Raw genomic sequence first — 18,268 nt, 5'->3', positions numbered from 1 at the left:
CCCAGTGGTGAGAGAGCTGGGTGTGGTCATCGTATATGTGGAAACTGATGTCCTATTTTTGGATTATGTTTGAGGGGCAACATGTGGATGAGAGATGGGAAGAGACCAAAGATAGATTGTTGAGAAACTCTAGAGATAATGGAGCAGGGATGGGAGAAGAGAATCAAATTCAGAAGATTTGCTGCCCATAACAGAATATGCAAGAGTGGAATAGGGCTAGCATAGTCCCACTTGGCTGGTAAACAAAGACATTGTGGGAGAATAGTGCGGCCAACTGGGTCAAAAGTTGTAGACCAGATTAAAACAAATGAGGAAGGATAATGCAACACTGTCACAGTCATGGAGGATGTTATTTGTGACTTTGAATCGGACCAACTTGTTGCTGCGGTGGATCAGAAATACGATTGGGAGTTGAGGAAAAATATTGGGAGGTGTATCACATTTAAGAAGTTTGGAGATAGATTGGCAATTTGCAAGGCTGGCAAGGTCAAGGGTGTTTTCTTTTTAATGGTGGTAACAGATTTAAGAGAATGGGACAGTACTCGGGCAGAGTGAGGAGTTTACAGCATCAACTGACTTGGGGCCAGAGAAGGAAGTTAGGTGGCCAGAGATTTAGTTGGAATAAGGAACAGAGGGCATGAAGAGTGTCTTATAGAAAGATGAACGGGGAGATGGGAGAGAAACTAGAGAAAGGAAAGGATGACTGGCAGGGAAACCTTGGGGGAAGCTTGGCTCAATGAGAGATTTTGTGGTTGTACCTGAAGAATTAGTCTTGATTTTTGTGACAAAGCCAACCATGAGCTCCTTACATGTTTGGTTGGAGTTGCGGGTGCAGAGGATGCAGGGTACAGGAAATGTTTAAGGAGACAGTTGGTAGAGAAGCTGGAGGTTACTTTGCATTCCAGGCTGATCTTGAAGTTAAGAGATGTTATACGTTGTACTTCGTATTTCTTAATGCTCTGGCATGTCAACTGGAGAATTCAACAAACAAAGTAGGTTCTTCATTCTTTTCAATTATATAAATGTACCTGCAATATGGAGGGAAAAGACATGGTGCCCCTTGCCCAACATGTTTTGAATCCATTGCCAAGACCAGACCAGACTAATTGTGCCCATTATTTCAGAACATTTTAAACACTCTGTTGACTGTGGAGCTCCAAATAAATTTGGGAATCTCAATGTAGTTCTTAATAAGTCTGACTCCATTGCTCAAAGCGCCATAATTAGGCATGTAGGTAACAATCTCACTGAGCAAAAATCTGCTTTATGTGAGAAAATTTGCATTGGCTTGGAGCACCATTCTGAGTTGGGATTCAAGACCTATATAGTGGTAAAGAAAGGCATGCTTTTGGCTCCGTTGTATGTGGGAACTTTTTGATGTTGACATCAATGCTCCTGCTAACCTGCATGGTTGTGCCTGGAAGTTACTGTGCAGGTATTGATCTGTATCATGCGTGTCCATGCAAAAGGTTTTGAAGGGGCCATTCACTGAAGAAACTTGCTAAAAGCTTGCTGCACACAACAGCATTTAACGGAAACGTTGGCCACCATACTAATTTTCAAAAATAAAGGTATTCAATTTGCCAACTTGATTGACTTGAACTTTTCTTTACCAGCAATGCAGAAGAGTATATTGAGAGTGCTTTACAGGGGTGTGAGCAGAGATAGGACAGGAGAAGTTAAGAGTTTTGTAGAGATGAACAAGTTCAAGTGGGTTTTGGAGTGACCCATCGGAGTCTACTGAAGAATCGGCTTCAACTTCGGAGCAGATAATAGATACCGTAGGTTGACAAGGGCAACAATCAAAATAATTAACTCTCTGCTATAAAAAGAGAATCCATTAGGGTTTGGAAAGTGAACACAAAACAATAATTAGACTACTTTGACAATTGTCTGTGAAAAATAAAATTCCCTTTTTACCTGGAGAAAATTAATTAAGCTGACTACCGCCTTTCCATTCCACAAGTCTTAACCAAGTTAAGAAAGCGTTGCTGTTCAATCTGTAATGCAGGTAAGAGGACTCGGACAGGTCAGATTTTGTTTGGTAATCGCTCTCATGAAACACCTTAGGCTGTTTTACAGGAATTTGTCCATGATAATGTTTTTATGACAATTAAAAATAATTGCATTTTGCTAGAAAGAAATTAAAAATTTGACCAATTTTATAGACTAATAATTTCAATATTTGGTCGGCCTGAAATGTGAGATACGCGTCCTCCAAATCTAATCTGGATTAGTTCGGATTTGATAAATTTAATCAGAAACTCTTATGAAATTAATGCCGGTAGTGTATTTCAGAGTATTAGATTCTAGTTAACCGTGCCAAATTCTATTTAATGTTCAGCCAACAAGTAATCACATTGTCTCTAATGTACTTTTATACAGGCTTCAGAGGTATGTAAAGGACACTGGTGAGATTTAATGACAATGTTGTTATTCTTCCATGTAGCATTGTTGGAGCAGGTTGTATAATGTTACCTATCTTGAAATGGCATTCATTCAATATTGGGCCTAGTTGAAAATAGATGCGGAAACAGCTCCATAATTCCCTGCCAGGGAAGACTAACACTGCATTTTGTTTCTTCCCAGTGCTGACTGATCGACAGGAGAGTGCACTTATTGAAATTATGCTGTGCACAATACGGCAAACGGTGGAGTGTCATCCTCCAGTTGGTAGAAGTTCGGGGAGAAAGGTATGGCATTTCAATAGCAACATCTAAGATGCTCAAATTGTTTGTGTTCAGCGAAGTATAGTTGAGGTACATGTGCAATTTGTACACTTTATTCACGTGATTTAATATTTAGATATCAGATTTTGTATGCTGCCAAGCTCTTAATCTCACCATCACTTCTCTCAATCCTCAACTGTTTTTAAATGATCAAACTGCTTGTCTAGCATCCAGTAGTAGACAAACAGAAATTTCTTGCAACTAAACATTGGGAAGATTAAAGCCATTGCCTTTTGTCTCTACCACAAATTCTGTTCCCTAGGCAGCTGCCCCAGGCAACATGTCCGAGACTGCAACCTTGGTGGCATATTTGACTCCCAAAATAAACCGGCACCCACATGTATGGGCTGTCAGTAAGACTGCCTATTTCCACCTCTGTAACAGTACCTGACTCTGCCCCTCATCAGGTCATCAGCTGCTGAAACTTCATCCATGGCTGTTTCACCTCCAAATTTGACTATTCCTGCACACTTAAGGATATCCTCTCTCTGTACCCTCTGCTATTCTATCCTTTCTAAACTTGAGTTCATCCAAACTTCTGCCCGTGTCTTGACCTGCACCAGGTTCTCCTCACCTGTCACCCCTGTATTCCAGAACCCACACTGATTCACAGTTAAGCAGTGCCTCAGTTTTAAAACACTCATCCTTGTTTTCAAGTTCTTTTGTCTTGCCCTTGTTTAGTGCTGTCATCTCCTCCAGCCCTAGAATCCTTTGGGATACGTTCCAATTTTGGCCTCTTGAGCATTCCCAATTTTAATCACTCCACAATTGATGGCTGCTCCTTTTGGCTGCCAAGGTCTCAAGTTCTAAATTCCCTTCCTCAGCCTTTCCCTCTTCCTTTCACACACTTCTCAACGTATGTTTTTTTGATATATCTTTTGGCTATCTGCCCTAATATCTCCTCTTGCTTTATCTTAGAATTTATTAGCAATTCTCCTGTGAAGTGCCTTGCTGCGCTAATGGTGCTATATAAATATAAGTTGTTCCTGTTCTTTGCTCTTCAAACTTGAAACGGAAATATTTTGAACTGTACAACTTTTGGGGCATAGTCATCTGATGGGAGCAATCTGAAATTTAGCGCATCATAAAAGATGAAATCATTACAACATTGAAATTGATGGGTAACTTTTTTCTCCTTTATTGTGTCACTACTGCAAGTCTAATGACATCACTATTTCGTTTTTAGAATTATGATGATGGGTAAAACCTATTGTTCATTGGCTTTGTACGGTAAATTATACTACATCCTTTGTTTTATATCTGCGCAAAGGAACATATTAACCTAGCACTCATTGTACTTCACAATTTGATTTTCCTGAACCTTGCTGAATGCTATTGAATACTTCAACAAGCACATTGCTTATTTCTAATGTCACTTTGTGTTGAAAAAAGCGGTCTCTTGGAGTAAACACAGTTGATGCATTGAAAATAAGACTTGTTCAAACTGAAGTATATTTGGAGTGGGATATTTGTCCACCACTGAACAGTAGATGTGTAACAACAAAAGCTGCACAAAAGAGTGTTTCAATCTTTCATGAGAGATAAAGGGGAATGCATTAATGTTTCCAAGCAATATTTCTGCATCTTCTGCCATTTTTTCTTGTGTGCATTTTTAGTGATTAGTAGCCTTCAGAAAAGATGGGTAAATAATTGGAGGGCACTGGTAAATAAAAGAAGAACAATGTGTGCTTACATCGTTTCAGTCTATATTTTTGCTACGAAAATAACAGGTATTGACTGCAAAAGAGAAAAAAACTCAGTTGGATGACCGGACCAGAATTACAGAACAGTTTTCAACAGTTCTTCCACAACTCTTAGCGAAGGTACTCTAATTTTAATACTTTCCATTGTCTTTGTTATACTGCAGTATCTCTGGTCATAAACATTTGCTATTCAGTTCTGATGCAGTGTACCAGAGGCCTATGTATTGCAGATTTTTGACCCTTGCGATCATCCTCGTTACTTTACATATGAAACTTATTGTTCGCTTTATCAAACTGAACACTGGATTTCACAAAATCCATTGCAAATTGGCATCTCCCTCCTCTTCTATCATCTCCACAGTGTTGGAAATTCAAAATAATTAATCTCTATTCCATACTCCACACTTGCTGGAGATGGCTTAAAAGATGTAGGGCTAAGATTTGGCAGCTCAATAATAAGAGAAAAGGAGAGAATTTTGCAGCTGAACGCCTCTGGCTTCCATATGCAACAGTTATGGGAGGTCCGTTAAAATCTCTGGATATAGAATGTCTTGCATGTATAAATATTCAGCTTGGTAACACGCTTGACCCTGAATTCCATTCACGGATTTGCTTGGCTAACTAGAGTGAATATTGCATTAATATCATCCTTCAGATCATTGGTTAAACCAAAGACTTTATTTTTATTCGTTTATGGGTGTGGGCATCCCTGTTAAGACCAATATTTATTGATTTATTTATTTAAAAAAGAACATTTAGAGTATCCAAATCATTTTTTCCAATTAAGGGGCAATTTAGCGTGGCCAATCCACCTAGCCTGCACATCTTTGGGTTGTGGGGGTGAAACCCACGCAAACACTGGGAGAGTGTGCGAACTCCACACGGACAGTGACCCAGAGCTGGGATCGAACCTGGGACCTCGGTGCCGTGAGGCAGCAGGGCTAACCCACTGCGCCACCGTGCTGCCCCTTAAGACCAATATTTGTCGCCCATTCCTGATCGCTCTTGAGAGCAGTTAAGAGTCGACCACACTGCTGTGGGTCTGGAGTCACTTGTAGGCCAGAACCAGTAAGGACGCCAGATGTCCTTCCCCAAAAGATAATGAACCGGCTAGGTTTTTATGACAGTTGAATAGCTTCATGGATACTGTTACTGCGACTCTTTCAAATCCAGATTTTTTTCATTAAGTGAATTTAAATTTCACCAGCTGCTATGGTGGGATTTGAACTCTTGTCCTCCCAATGTTATCCTGTGCCACTGGATTACTCGTCTAGTGACAGTGCCATTACCCGCCATCTCCCCTTATCTGCTAACTGAAGGAGCTGTTAAAGTTCCCATGGTAACTGTACTTCAAAATAATTTGATGTATATGAAGTGGATTTGTTGAATGTACAGCAGTTTGGGGCATCCAATGAAATGTAATAAGGCAGTGTATGAATATGTTTGTGCTAATTTTTTGTTTCTCTTTTCTGCCCATTTGTAATGGAGAGCAACTAGTCAGAAGGGCATTACTTAATGTATTGCATGCCAATTATTCAATGTAACAATAACAAAAGATTGATGTGATCAATAATAGAAGTAATACATTTGGTTTGATCCAACATGGAGGAAAACATTTAGTTCTGGGTACCGCACCACAGGAAGATGTATTAACCGTGGCTGGGTGCAGCATAGATTCACCAAAATTATACCAGAACTGAAAGGGTTAAATTGACGATATGATGCATACGCATGGACACTGAGCGTAGAAGATTAATGAATTATTGAGTTGGGCTGTTTTAAATGCAAGGAGTTCATGGGGCAGATGGAGAGGAGCTATTTCCTCTGATGGGAGAATCCAGCACAAGGGGAGATAACTTAAAATCAGGTCTGGGCTTTTCAGAGATGGTGTCAGAAAGCATTTCATTTGACAAAGCGCAGGGAAAATCTCCAACGCTTGAGCTCCAAAAATCTATTGAGATAGATCTCTTCCAGTCGAGAAGTGTCTTTCCGTTGCCGTTTATATTTCTTCACAACATATTAAATGCATGAAAAATAATATAGTAAACTTGTTGATTGTATTTATCAATGTTATTTGTATTTAAATATACAGGCTCAGGCCCTGACCATTTTAACATTTCAATAGCAAGGACAGCATGGTGGCGCAGTGGTTAGCAGGGGCTGGTTTAGCACACTGGGCTAAATCGCTGGCTTTGAAAGCAGACCAAGACAGGCCAGTAGCACGGTTCAATTCCCGTACTAGCCTCCCGAGCAGGCGCCGGAATGTGGCGACTAGGGGCTTTTCACAGTAACTTCATTTGAAGCCTACTTGTGACAATAAGCGATTTTCATTTCATTTCATTTTTCATTGCTGACTCACGGCGCCGAGGTCCCAGGTTCGATCCCAGCCCTGGGTCACTGTCTGTGTGGAGTTTGAACATTCTCCAGTGTTTGCCTGGGTTTCGCCCCCACAACCCAAAGATGTGCAGGGTAGGTGGATTGGCCACGTTAAATTGCCCCTTAATTGGAAAAAATGAATTGGGTACATTTCAATAGCGTAATCTCCTGAATCTTGTATTTTCCCTCACCATTGTTCCGACATTTTAGTCAATGTTGTTTCTGACACCGTCACTAGTAATACTGCAAATAGGATTGTGTTCTGTGGTCGAAACAGTTCCCCCTGAAGCGAGTAAATCCTGTGTACAGGGTGAATTGCACTCGTGTGCACTTTGACCGCAGGAAGGTTCCACAACTAATTAATTGTATTGGTTAAAGGAGACATTTGAACAGTGCTTCAGGAGAACTCCCCTGCTTGTCTTTGAATAGTACAATAGGATCTCCATCTGTGGGGGCAGGCAAGACCTCCGTTTAATTACTCAAAGCATCTCGGAAAGCACAATACTTGGCATTGCTCTAAAGTATCAGCTGAGATTGTATGCTCAAGTCCAAGAATGAAATCCACAACCGGCTTGATTTTTCTTGATGCTCTTTCCAGTCATGTTTATTTTGTTGATCATTAATTGAATTAGTCATTTGGATATGAATATTTATTTTATACTGTCTTTTCTCCCCCACCTTTGAGCAGTATGCTGTTGATGCAGAGAAAGTGACAAATCTTTTACAGTTGCCACTGTTTTTTGACTTGGAGATCTATACAACTGGTCGACTAGAAAAGGTGAAAAAGACAGTATTTTAATACTCTGGTGGTATACTAGCATTGTTAATTAGAATCCTTTAAAATTCAAGTTCAGCTTTTTGTAAGAAGACATTTTATTATTTTATTGAAGTCTTCCTGTGCCTTCTATCCAATAATTTTGAAAGAGAACGCAAGAAAATCCTGTAGCCCTGCAGAAGTAGACAATGTAATACAAAAACAAGGGCTAATGAGACCATACAAAGTTGAACATTGTATTTCAAATAAATGTGAACCTGATTTATAACTTCAAATGCTGGAAATACGGACTACTGTACATCCTCATGTAAAAGCCAACTTAGCCCAAATCTTCCAAGGGGTCACAATCACTGTCAAGTTGTCATTCGGCTCCTACTTTTCTGCGCCATACCCGGGCTTTGCATTTCTGGCCGAGACTTATGATCCTGGCTTCTTCAGAAATGTGAGCATGTCTGAAATTGAATTGCTTCTTCATAGCGCTGGATTGTTCATAGAAGATAGGCCTCGCCCCCCTTTTGTGGCACCAGCTGTCGTATTCTGGTTCGTCTTCACTGCAAAATTGGGACATTTAAACAGCTTTTAAGTGTGTTATTGTCTGGGTGAGTGGGGGAGATCGGGGCGGTGGTGAGATTGGGTCAGATTGGGGAGGTGCCAGTTGTATAGTTATATAGCAACACAAATTTTAGACCAGGATTTTTCTGTATAACATTTCGTGGGTAACTATCCAGGTAAGCAAGTCGTAACAGTCCAAGGTCTCGAACTCAAGAGTTGAAGACGTTTTTGATGGAACATGAGGAACCGAGAAAATTGCCTGTCAGAAGTTCAATTTTCCATGGCAATTCCTCCAAAATCAGTGCGCCAGGGGTCTCGTTGCATATCTTGTAGAGGGTATGTCTGGTCTCTGACAATTCAGAGACTGGCAGATCTGCGCCCATTACTTTTTGTCTAAAAAACGTAATCTTTTATAAACCTTGTAAAAGTCAACCCTAGTTTTTCAGGAAATAATAATTATTTATCATTACTCCAGTTCATTAATTTAAAGGCAAGCTTGAGATTTTTCCTCTGCCAATTCTAGCTGCAATCTCCTAGCCCGCCAGCAAGACTATTGTGTACCACACGATCTGTCACAAAACCTTTGGGAAACAATATTAAGTACACAGTTCAGTTTAAAATTGGAGAAAAAAGTAGCAGGATGGTTAACAATCATCAGCAAAAGATCACATCAACTGCACAGTCACCTGACTATGCCCTCAGCAAAGTGAAGAAAGATGGAATTCAGAATTAAAGGCCAGTACCAGCTTGTGCCCAAGATTCGTGAAAAGATGAGATTTAGTACACCCATCGAAAAACAAAATTCTACAACACCTGCCACCTGACCTCGAAAACCTAAAATAACCAAATTCCACTCTTTTGTCATCCGACATGGAGAGAATATGCTTCGATTGGCCTGCATTGAAAATAGGGATGAAACGCCAATGAACTTAGATATGCCAGCAAGCAGGACTGTTACCCAAAGTAGGAACAAAAGTAGGAACCAAAAGATGCCTTGCCATAAGAAGATGTGGTCAACAGTGGTTCAACCTTGCCTGGTTGATGGTGCTAAATTAAATCTGATGATATTCAGGTACACAGCTCTACCAAAGAGAAATTTCAGAAAATAATTGTCAGTGCCTGTTCACAATGAAGGTAGTTACAAGAAATGGATCAGAAATTAGAATTTGAGACTAGGAGGACCCTGCAAAAAAACAAAACAAAAATTGCATGTCTGTGACATGTTCAAATCCCACCTTGTCAATTATATGGTTTGTGATGTGAAATCAACCAGCACTGATGTTGCAGTTCTTGCCGACAGTCTTATTAGAGCAGTTTAACCCTTGGATGTGTGTATGAATAAAACTCTCACGGTCAGTATCCCATAGAACATAGAACATAGAAAAATACAGCACAGAACAGGCCCTTCGGCCCACGATGTTGTGCCAAACTTCTGTCCTAGATTAAGAACAAATTAATCTACACCCCATCATTCTACCGTAATTCATGTACCTATCCAATGTAGAACAATTGGATATTGCAAGGTGTAAAAAGATTCAGTACAGGCGGAAATATGCGAGCACCCACATGACCAACAGTGCCAATGGGTCATCGATGTGTAGAATTAACTTGACCTCAATAATATCAAACTATTTCAAAAATATGGAGTATGTGCTTGATGATACGGAGGACAATTACTTGTGAGATGATGAAGTTACTGGTACGATAGATGAGGAAGATCCATATAATAGCGTCAGGCTGTTGGGATGAATTGTCACAATTTTTGTGTTATGGTCTATATTCATGTTGTGTTGGATGAAATGTATACCATGTATAACATTAGAAAACAGTAAATGTTAATGAATTAATATAATTTTTTTAGTGGTGCTGGTGAGTGGCATGGTAGCACAGTGAGTAGCATTGTTGCTTCATAGCTCCAGGGTCCCAGGTTCGATTGCCAGCCTGGGTCACTCTCTTGTGTGGAGTCTGCATGTTCTCCCTGTGTCTGCATGGGTTTCCTCCATGTGCTCCTGTTTCCTACCACTCCAAGTCCCGAAAGAATTGCTGTTAGGTAATTTGGCATGCTGAATCTCTGTGTATCCGAACAGGCGCCGGAATATGACGACTAGGGGCTTTTCACAGTAACTTCATTGCAGTGTTAATGTAAGCCTACTTGTGACAATAAAGATGATTATTATTACTTTATTCCATTGTCTTGGTGTTCTTTGGGCCCAAATGAAGCATGCATGTCAATCCTAAAAATTTGTCTCAGAAATTAGATTTTATTTGGGGACATACAGTAGTTCATCTGTATTAACAAAGCATGCAGACAGGATCTGCAACAAAACATGAATCTATTGAACCCTTCCGCCGTGATGCGGGTAGATCCAAAATAGTAATGTGTATTTTCTGTTGTAGAGGCTGCTGTATTTTTTCTAGAATTTTCTCCTTTTTACAATTACATTACAGCACTAGTAGTTTTGTGTGAACAATATGAAGCTCCTTCTATGGAGAATAAAGTATAATAGACACCATTCTTTCAAGCTTTGTGCTTCACTTAGTTTGTACAGTAGTACTTTACAGTAACCTGTACTCCCATATGAAGAAGCTTGTGTTTTTTTTGCAATAATAGGACATGCTTTAAATTAAAAATTATTGGAAGTCTAGAGCAGGCAATTTTTCATTGTGTTTTAAATTGTATTTTCATGAATATTTATTTTGCTTGTTTCTCTGCAGTTGCTTTGCAGTAAAACTAGTTTAAATTTGTGCATTGTACAAGTTGTTTTAAAATCCAGTAATACAATTTTGGTAACCATGCTAATCCATAGGTATTGTTCCTTTTTTTTAATAAAGCACTTGGACTCTTTGTTGAGGCAGCTGAAAAATATTGTAGAAAAACATGTGGATACCGATGTCTTGGAGGCTTGTTCTAAAACTTATCATTCTCTCTGCAATGATGAATACACAATATTCAACAGAGTGGACATCTCGAGGAGCCAGCTAATTGATGAACTGGTAGATAAGTTCAGCCATATGCTTGAAGATTTCTTACAAGAGGTTTGTATCTGAAAGGTCACTTACAAATCCTTTTGATTACATGGTCCTTTCACTGTCAGTTTAAAGAGAAAATAGTTTAATATTGTCAGAATTTGTTTTGGTGTTGATATTTTGTACACATTTAAAAAGAAAATTTCATTAGAATTAGTATGAATCTTTTAAAATCATTTTTATAAACTTAGTGTATCATTTGTTTGTTTTCCTTTTTTTCTCAATGTTTTTTATTGGGTTTTTGAACAAAGTATATTTACCGTTATGTACACCGAATAAAATATATAGAGCACACACAAACCCCCCCCCCCAAAATAAAATTAAAATAACTGGTAGGGTATTATTCATGAGCTCAACAACAGCAACTCTACAATTGGCAATATTTTTAACACAAGTAGGCATCTGTTTGGGGTGGGGGGGGGGGGGGGAGGAGGAGAACTGGGGAGGTACATATACATTTGGGTGTCAGAGAAACAATTACAGAGGGCAATACGTGAATGGATCTGATGTTGGCGTTGTCATTTGTTTGTTTTCCTAAAAAAAATCAACACCGTATGGCTTCCCTAAATTGTCTTCTGGTTTAAAAAAATAATAATAATTTGAGTACCCAATTTCCCCACCCCCAATTTAGCCAATCCACCTATCCTGCACATATTTGGGTTGATGGGGTGAGACCCACCAGACACTGGGAGAATGTACAAACTCCACAGTGACCCGGGGACGGGATTGAACCCGGGTCCTCAGTGCCGTGAGATAGCAGTGCTAACCACTGTGCCACCATGCCGCCGGTTTCTGTTATTGTACATTTAGAAATTACTATAATAAATTATAAACAAACCCAGCACAAATCTTTTTAAAATGCACTTTTGTAGAACCAGTTGATATGAAAATGTCCTAATGACAATATGCAGGGATACGGGGAAAGGACAGGGGAATGGCACAAAGCCATAATGCTAGTTTGAAGAGCCAATGCAAACACAATGGGCCAAATGGCCGCCTCCAGCGCCGTAACAATTCTGTGATGCATCAGACTGGGATGTTTTGGAAAATGGGAACTTAGATGCAGAATGTGAGGGCATAAATCAATTGAGGTTTCACTTCATAACGCACACATGAATTTCCTTTAATTTAAATAGCTATCTTTGAAGTGATTAGAGTAATTGTTTCTAAAATATTAAAGTTAGATATTTCTGACCTCGTTCTGACATATATAACTTTGTTGGACCTGACATTAAATTTGTAGAAACATATAAGCATATTCAATCAGATTTCCATGAATGAGAAATTAATTTATTTAATGTTTGCCCTCTTTTGTGTCTTAACACCGTTCCAAAGTTTCTCACCAATCTGACTGAATATAAATTATTACTGATGCAGATAATTTTACATAATTCTTAAAAAAATAAAGTCCAAATTGTGCCAGAAAAATGGTGCATTCACAGTGCATGCTGTAATTAATGTGTAAGTCAGTCAACAAGTTCAGGAAAAGGAAATATACTCAGAGATGTGAATTACTCAAACTTGCTGCTTGATGTGCGCTGATAGGTTCATCTTACATAAATGGTGTTTCACTCTAAACCTGCGTTTTTACAGCATGCTGAATTTGCATATCAATGTTCCATTAAATTTGTTGCAGAAAATTAGGTCTTGTATTCAACGATGTTTATTAATGTAATAATTGTTAATGCAATGCCCAGAATGAGAATAGTACAGAATGTTGCATCTCATTCATGCATGGATTGAATTTCTGAGATTTTTTTTTAAACTGAGTTTTTTTTCCTTTCTTTTCATTCTCTGCCCACTCACTCTGAATCTGGTCTTTCTTTCCCTCGCTCATTCTCTGTACCTGATGTAATTTAAAGTCACCCACTCTAGTTCACCCTTTGATTCTCTATTTATTCCTTATTTTTAAAATCTCATCAGATAAAGAGATAGATTGTTAGACCTGTCATTCACTAAAAATCCAGATGCCCCGTTACCCTCATGTGATTAGCAACATCAAGGTTTGAGCTGAATAGTGCAGACAAAAGTTCTAATGCCACATGCTCTGTTCCAGTAATATTTCATACAATGTTTTTTTTTGTATGAGATTGTGGAGTACTTAGAAATGCATGGTAAAATAGGGCTGAGCCAGCAAGGCTTTGTCAAGGGAAGGTCATGCCGGACAAATCTGTTAGAATTCTTTGAGCGAGTAACAAGGAGGTTAGCCAAAAGAGAGCCAGTGGGCATGATCTATTTAGATTTCTAGAAGGCCTTTGACAAGGTGCCGTACAGGAGGCTGCTAATTAAGATAAACATCCATGGTGTTGGGGGCAAGGTACTGGCATGGATAGAGGATTGGTTGACTAGCAGAAGGCAGAGTGGGGACAAAGGGGTCTTTTTCAAGATGATAGCCGGTGACTTGTGATGTTCTGCAGGGGCCAGTTTTGAGACCACAACTATTCATGATATACATTAATGATCTGGAAGAAGGAACTGAGGGCATTGTTGTTAAGTTTGCAGAAGATACAAAGATATGTGGAAGGACAGGTAGTGTTGAGGAATCTGGGAGGCTGCAAAAGGACTTGGACAGGCCTGAAGAGTGGGCAAAGAAGTGGCAGATGGAATACAATGTGGAAAAGTCTGAGGTTATGTACTTTGGTCGGAAGGATCGAGGCATGGACTATATTCTAAATTGAGAACGACTTTGGAAATCTGAAGCACAAAGTGACCTAGGAGTCCTAGTTCGGGATTCTCTTCAGGTTAACATACAGGTTCAGTTGGCAGTTAGGAAGGTAAATGCAGTGTAAGCATTGTAAAAAGCCTTCCTGCCTCTTCCTTATTCCACGTCAATTTTCTTGTTTTTCCCTTTCTTTTATTTCTGCTGTTCTTTTTTTGATCCATGGGTGTTTGATGGATTTTTGACTTTACAAAAACAGCAAGCAGATTCCAAAAGGCTATGCTGTTTTAGACTGGTGATTGGAGATTGGCTGGACCCAGAATGGCTTGTTCTGATTGATGCAGCAGGTGGCCAATGAATTGGCCTCGACGACTGTGATCTGCCTGGTAACAGGTGATGATTGGATTTTATCCTTCTGGAATGTTTCTCAGAGTCGCAAGCTTCCATTTTAGTTCCATTTTTGATGATTCATTCTGGGTGAAGGATTTTTCAACTAATTCTCTCCAAGGATCCAGCTAATCACTCTCCACAAGGTCACAATGAGGCCTGATTCTCTCTCCAGCAAGACTGGGTGCCAATCTCACTAGACTGCAAAGGCTTGAAGTCAAACCACGAGTTGGAAGCAGAGTTTGATTTAAGATAGTGTATCAGGAAAGGAATAGGCCTGAATCTGAGTTGAAGGTCTAGTTTAATAAAAACTGAAGTGTCTCTCTGGAAGAAAGCCTGCTTGTGAGTACTGAATGAAATACTCTGCAAGGAAGACCATCGCCAGCTGTAAATTGGAGGCTTTGATCAACCAACGTGCTGTGAGGAAAGCATGCTGTGAACCATCATTTGAAGCAAAGATTGTTATTTTTTGACCTTCATCCATACTATTTTCACCCCCCTTCCCGTTTATATTTGTTTGTCTTGTGTGTAAAAGGGGGTAGTAGGTTAGCTTGATATTCAGTTGCATTCACTGCGTATTTCACCATTAATCTTGTTGTAAATAAACAGTAATGGCGTTTCAACTTGCAAACCTGACGACTGTAATTATTGGCAGTCAAGGCCAAAGATTTCAGGACTTTTTATAAGAATTATTGGTTAATTCACTTGTGTTGTGACTCCGGATCAGGTGGGGCTGGAATTGATCGTGCACTTGCTCAGGGTGGCATAACAGCATTCATTTCAAAAGAGCTAGAATACAAGATCAGACATGTACTGCTCAGGGTGAATAAGGTTCTCGTCCGACCCGATTTGGAATATTGCGAGCAGTTTTGGGCCCCATATCTAATGAAGGATGTGCTGGACTTGGAGAGATCAGAGGAGGTTCACAAGAATGATCCCAGGAATGAAGGGCTTGTCATATGAGGAGTGGTTGAGGACTCTGGGTCTGTACTCGATGGAGTTTGGAAGGGCAAGTGGGGAATCTTTTAAGACCGAAATAATTAGGTTCTTGATTAATAAAAGGATTAGGGGTACGGGGAGAATGGGGATGAGAAACATATCAACCATGATAGAATGGCGGAGCAGACCCAATGAGCCGGATGGCCTAATTCTACTCCTATATCTTATGGTCTTAATGGTCTTGTGTATTCTGAAGTTTCTTTCGACCTTAGTAGCTGGCAGACATCTTTTGGATACCCTTTGATATACTTCTGACCAGCTAATATTCTCTGCACTTCGTGATCTATTCTATCAACCATTAAAGGAAAATATATTTGTCTTCATTCAGTTTCACATTTATGAAAAGTTTCACTATTTTGAAAACTTTGAGAGTTGCTCGCAGCTTTCGGAATGAAGTTAGTAGAGTAATAAAATAACATCTTCCATCTCCCTTTTTATAGTCTTTGTTACTATTTGAAATGTGCTCTACTTCATGAACAGATCAACTTATCAGAAGTTTCCATTAATTTTCTCTACCTAATATTATAAGAAATATATTCTATAGGACTTTTATTGGGGGTGGGTTGTGGTAACAGAAACACCTCAACATCTCAGCTGAATTAGCCGTTTCCTGGGGTAAACAAACCTGGATTGTGGATGCCAATGGGTTGCTTAGCCAGGCTTGATCTCTGAACAGCCAGAAGCAAAATGTGCAATTTCCAGCACGAGTGGCTTCATGGTGATCATGAGTGCCAATTATAATAATCTTTAATTGTCACAAGTAGGCATACATTAACACTGCAATGAAGTTACTGTGAAAAGCCCCAGTCGCCACATTTCAGCGCCTGTTCGGGTGCATGGAGAATTCAGAATGTCCAAATTACCTAACAGCACATCTTTCAGGTTTGGCAGCACGGTAGCATTGTGGACAGCACAATTGCTTCACAGCTCCAGGGTTCCAGGTTCGTTTCCGGCTTGGGTAACTGCCTGTGCGGAGCTGCACATCCTCCCCGAGTGTGCGTGGGTTTCCTCCGGTTTCCTCCCACAGTCCAAAGATGTGCAGGTTAGATGGATTGGCCATGATAAATTGCCCTTAGTGTCCAAAATTGCCCTTAGTGTTGGGTGGGGTTACTGCGTTATGGGGATAGGGTGGAGGTGTTGACCTTGGGTTAGGGTGCTCTTTCCAAGAGCCGGTGCAGACTCGATGGGCCGAATGGCCTCCTTCACTGTAAATTCTATGAAACCAGAGCACCTGGAGGAAACCCACGCAGACACAGGGAGAACATGCTGATTCCACACAGACAGTGACCCAAGCCGGGGACCTGAGACCTTGGAGCTGTGAAGCAACAGTGCTACCCACTGTAGTGCTAACTACTGTGCTACCGTGCTGCCCAATTGTAACCGTGTTCTATATTTGAATACAATTTGGTGTTGGCGACTGAAAATTCAATTATTTTATGCATGATCTTGTATATTTAAAGCAAATTGGCACCGATTCGACCCTGTCAAGTGGTAGTGTGTTCCTTTCAGATTGACTTGTCACTCAATTCTTGGAAAAGTCCTTACTGCAATTTCCCTTTTAGTGTAGTATGCTTTTTCTTTTAACATTGCACCAAGACACTGAATTTTGAATGTATCTTTCAATACCCATTGATAGTTTAATTGTACTAAGAGGAAAATATAAGAAACCTTCTGAATTCAAAATTAGTTTTTTGAGCGAGTGACTGCTATCTCAATCCTTAATTTAAGGGTAAGATGCACGTATGAAAAAATAAATTGGAATTCCGTGCCATTGGTGTTTTCTTTACTGGTTAACGTTTGCTTAATTGTTCAAAAATTATGCATACAATAATTTTGGTGAAGGAGCTGAGAAAGCTATAAGCAATTTCATAATTATTTGGTACATGTATTGACTAATTTTGGTATTGGAACAGGATGAAGAACTTGATGAGGATGATGCTTACCAAGTCCTGTCCACATTGAAAAGGATCACTGCCTTTCACAAGTAAGGACAGTTTATGCATGTATGTGTGCATGAATGTTTGTGTTTGCAAATCAGGAAATGCAGCTTTTGTGTAAGGACCAGGAACATTATACCATGTAAAAATAGAATTTAGGGGTGTGATCTTTTAAACTTAAAAGGTGTAAATAGCCTTGTAAGGAAAAACAAATATGTTTAAAATTACTATTGGTATACAGTGTGTATAATTTAATTAAGTTCAAGACAATCTGTGAGAATTAAATCATCTAAAGGGCTAGATGTAAAAGCAGACATTTGAAGTGAAGATGACCAAGTCCAGATGGCATATAGGTAAATATAACCAGTATAAATTTGCATTGGGGAATAGTTAAGATTTGGATTCTAGTTGTTGAATTTCAAAGAGAAATGTGAAGGCAATTTACGACTGAGAGATTGTAAATGAATAAAGCAAAGTTATTACGTGTATTTTACCCAAAAGTAGTGACTATTAGGAAAACATTCAAGATTTTTGTATTCTGGGAAGGTTAACTTCCAAAGAAGGATGAGAGCAATGGTTTCAAACATGAAAGAGAATATATATATAGATTTAAGGAGAGATTGGAAGCTATGCAAGGAAGGAATGGTCATGTAAGAATCTGTGGTGTGAAAGACGCCGTGGTGTGCTATGCTGAGAGTTGTGAAAGAAGCAAAACGAGTTGACTCAGAGAAGTGTCCGTTTGGCCTAGAAAACGGTTTTGTTAAAAGGCTTGCATTTCTCCTGTCGACTTTGAAGGAGAGTGAAGCCTTGCGAAATACCTCCCCAAGAGCAATAGCTGGTGTCTTGTGGTAATATTACTGGAATTAGTTTTATAGATTAAGTATCTATAAGGACTGTTGTGAAAAGTGATGTTTATTTGTTTGCTTAATGAGGTTGAAAGCTTTTGGGGAAATTATTGTAAAACATACTCTTAACTGTGTAAATGTAATCTTGAGTGTTTTAAGTTTTCTTTTGTTAATGAATATTTTCATTTAATCTTTAAAATCTTCAAAAGTGGTGTGGGAATTTATGACACCTGGAATATCAAATTGCAAATTGTTGTGATAGCATGTCCAAGTTTCCCT

At 39.4% G+C, this 18,268-nt stretch overlaps 1 protein-coding gene across 8 annotated transcripts in view; it reads left to right on the top strand.

Moving 5' to 3' along the window:
• The window catches only part of LOC140421163 (cohesin subunit SA-2), a 290,652-nt gene that overhangs the window by 201,522 nt on the left and 70,862 nt on the right, over positions 1–18,268 (top strand). For 6 of the 8 annotated variants that reach the window (XM_072505622.1, XM_072505623.1, XM_072505625.1 and 3 more), the window contains 5 exons: positions 2,590–2,693; positions 4,460–4,552; positions 7,494–7,586; positions 10,968–11,171; positions 17,121–17,191. In XM_072505622.1, the coding sequence (XP_072361723.1) occupies positions 2,590–2,693; positions 4,460–4,552; positions 7,494–7,586; positions 10,968–11,171; positions 17,121–17,191 (565 nt within the window). The remainder of the gene's footprint in view (positions 1–2,589; positions 2,694–4,459; positions 4,553–7,493; positions 7,587–10,967; positions 11,172–17,120; positions 17,192–18,268) is intronic. The other 2 variants (XM_072505624.1, XM_072505621.1) reach the window with 1 other exon arrangement.

This window comes from Scyliorhinus torazame, chromosome 5 (assembly GCF_047496885.1).
Source record: "Scyliorhinus torazame isolate Kashiwa2021f chromosome 5, sScyTor2.1, whole genome shotgun sequence".
NCBI lineage: Eukaryota > Metazoa > Chordata > Chondrichthyes > Carcharhiniformes > Scyliorhinidae > Scyliorhinus > Scyliorhinus torazame.
This window is presented reverse-complemented; position numbering and strand designations above follow the sequence as displayed.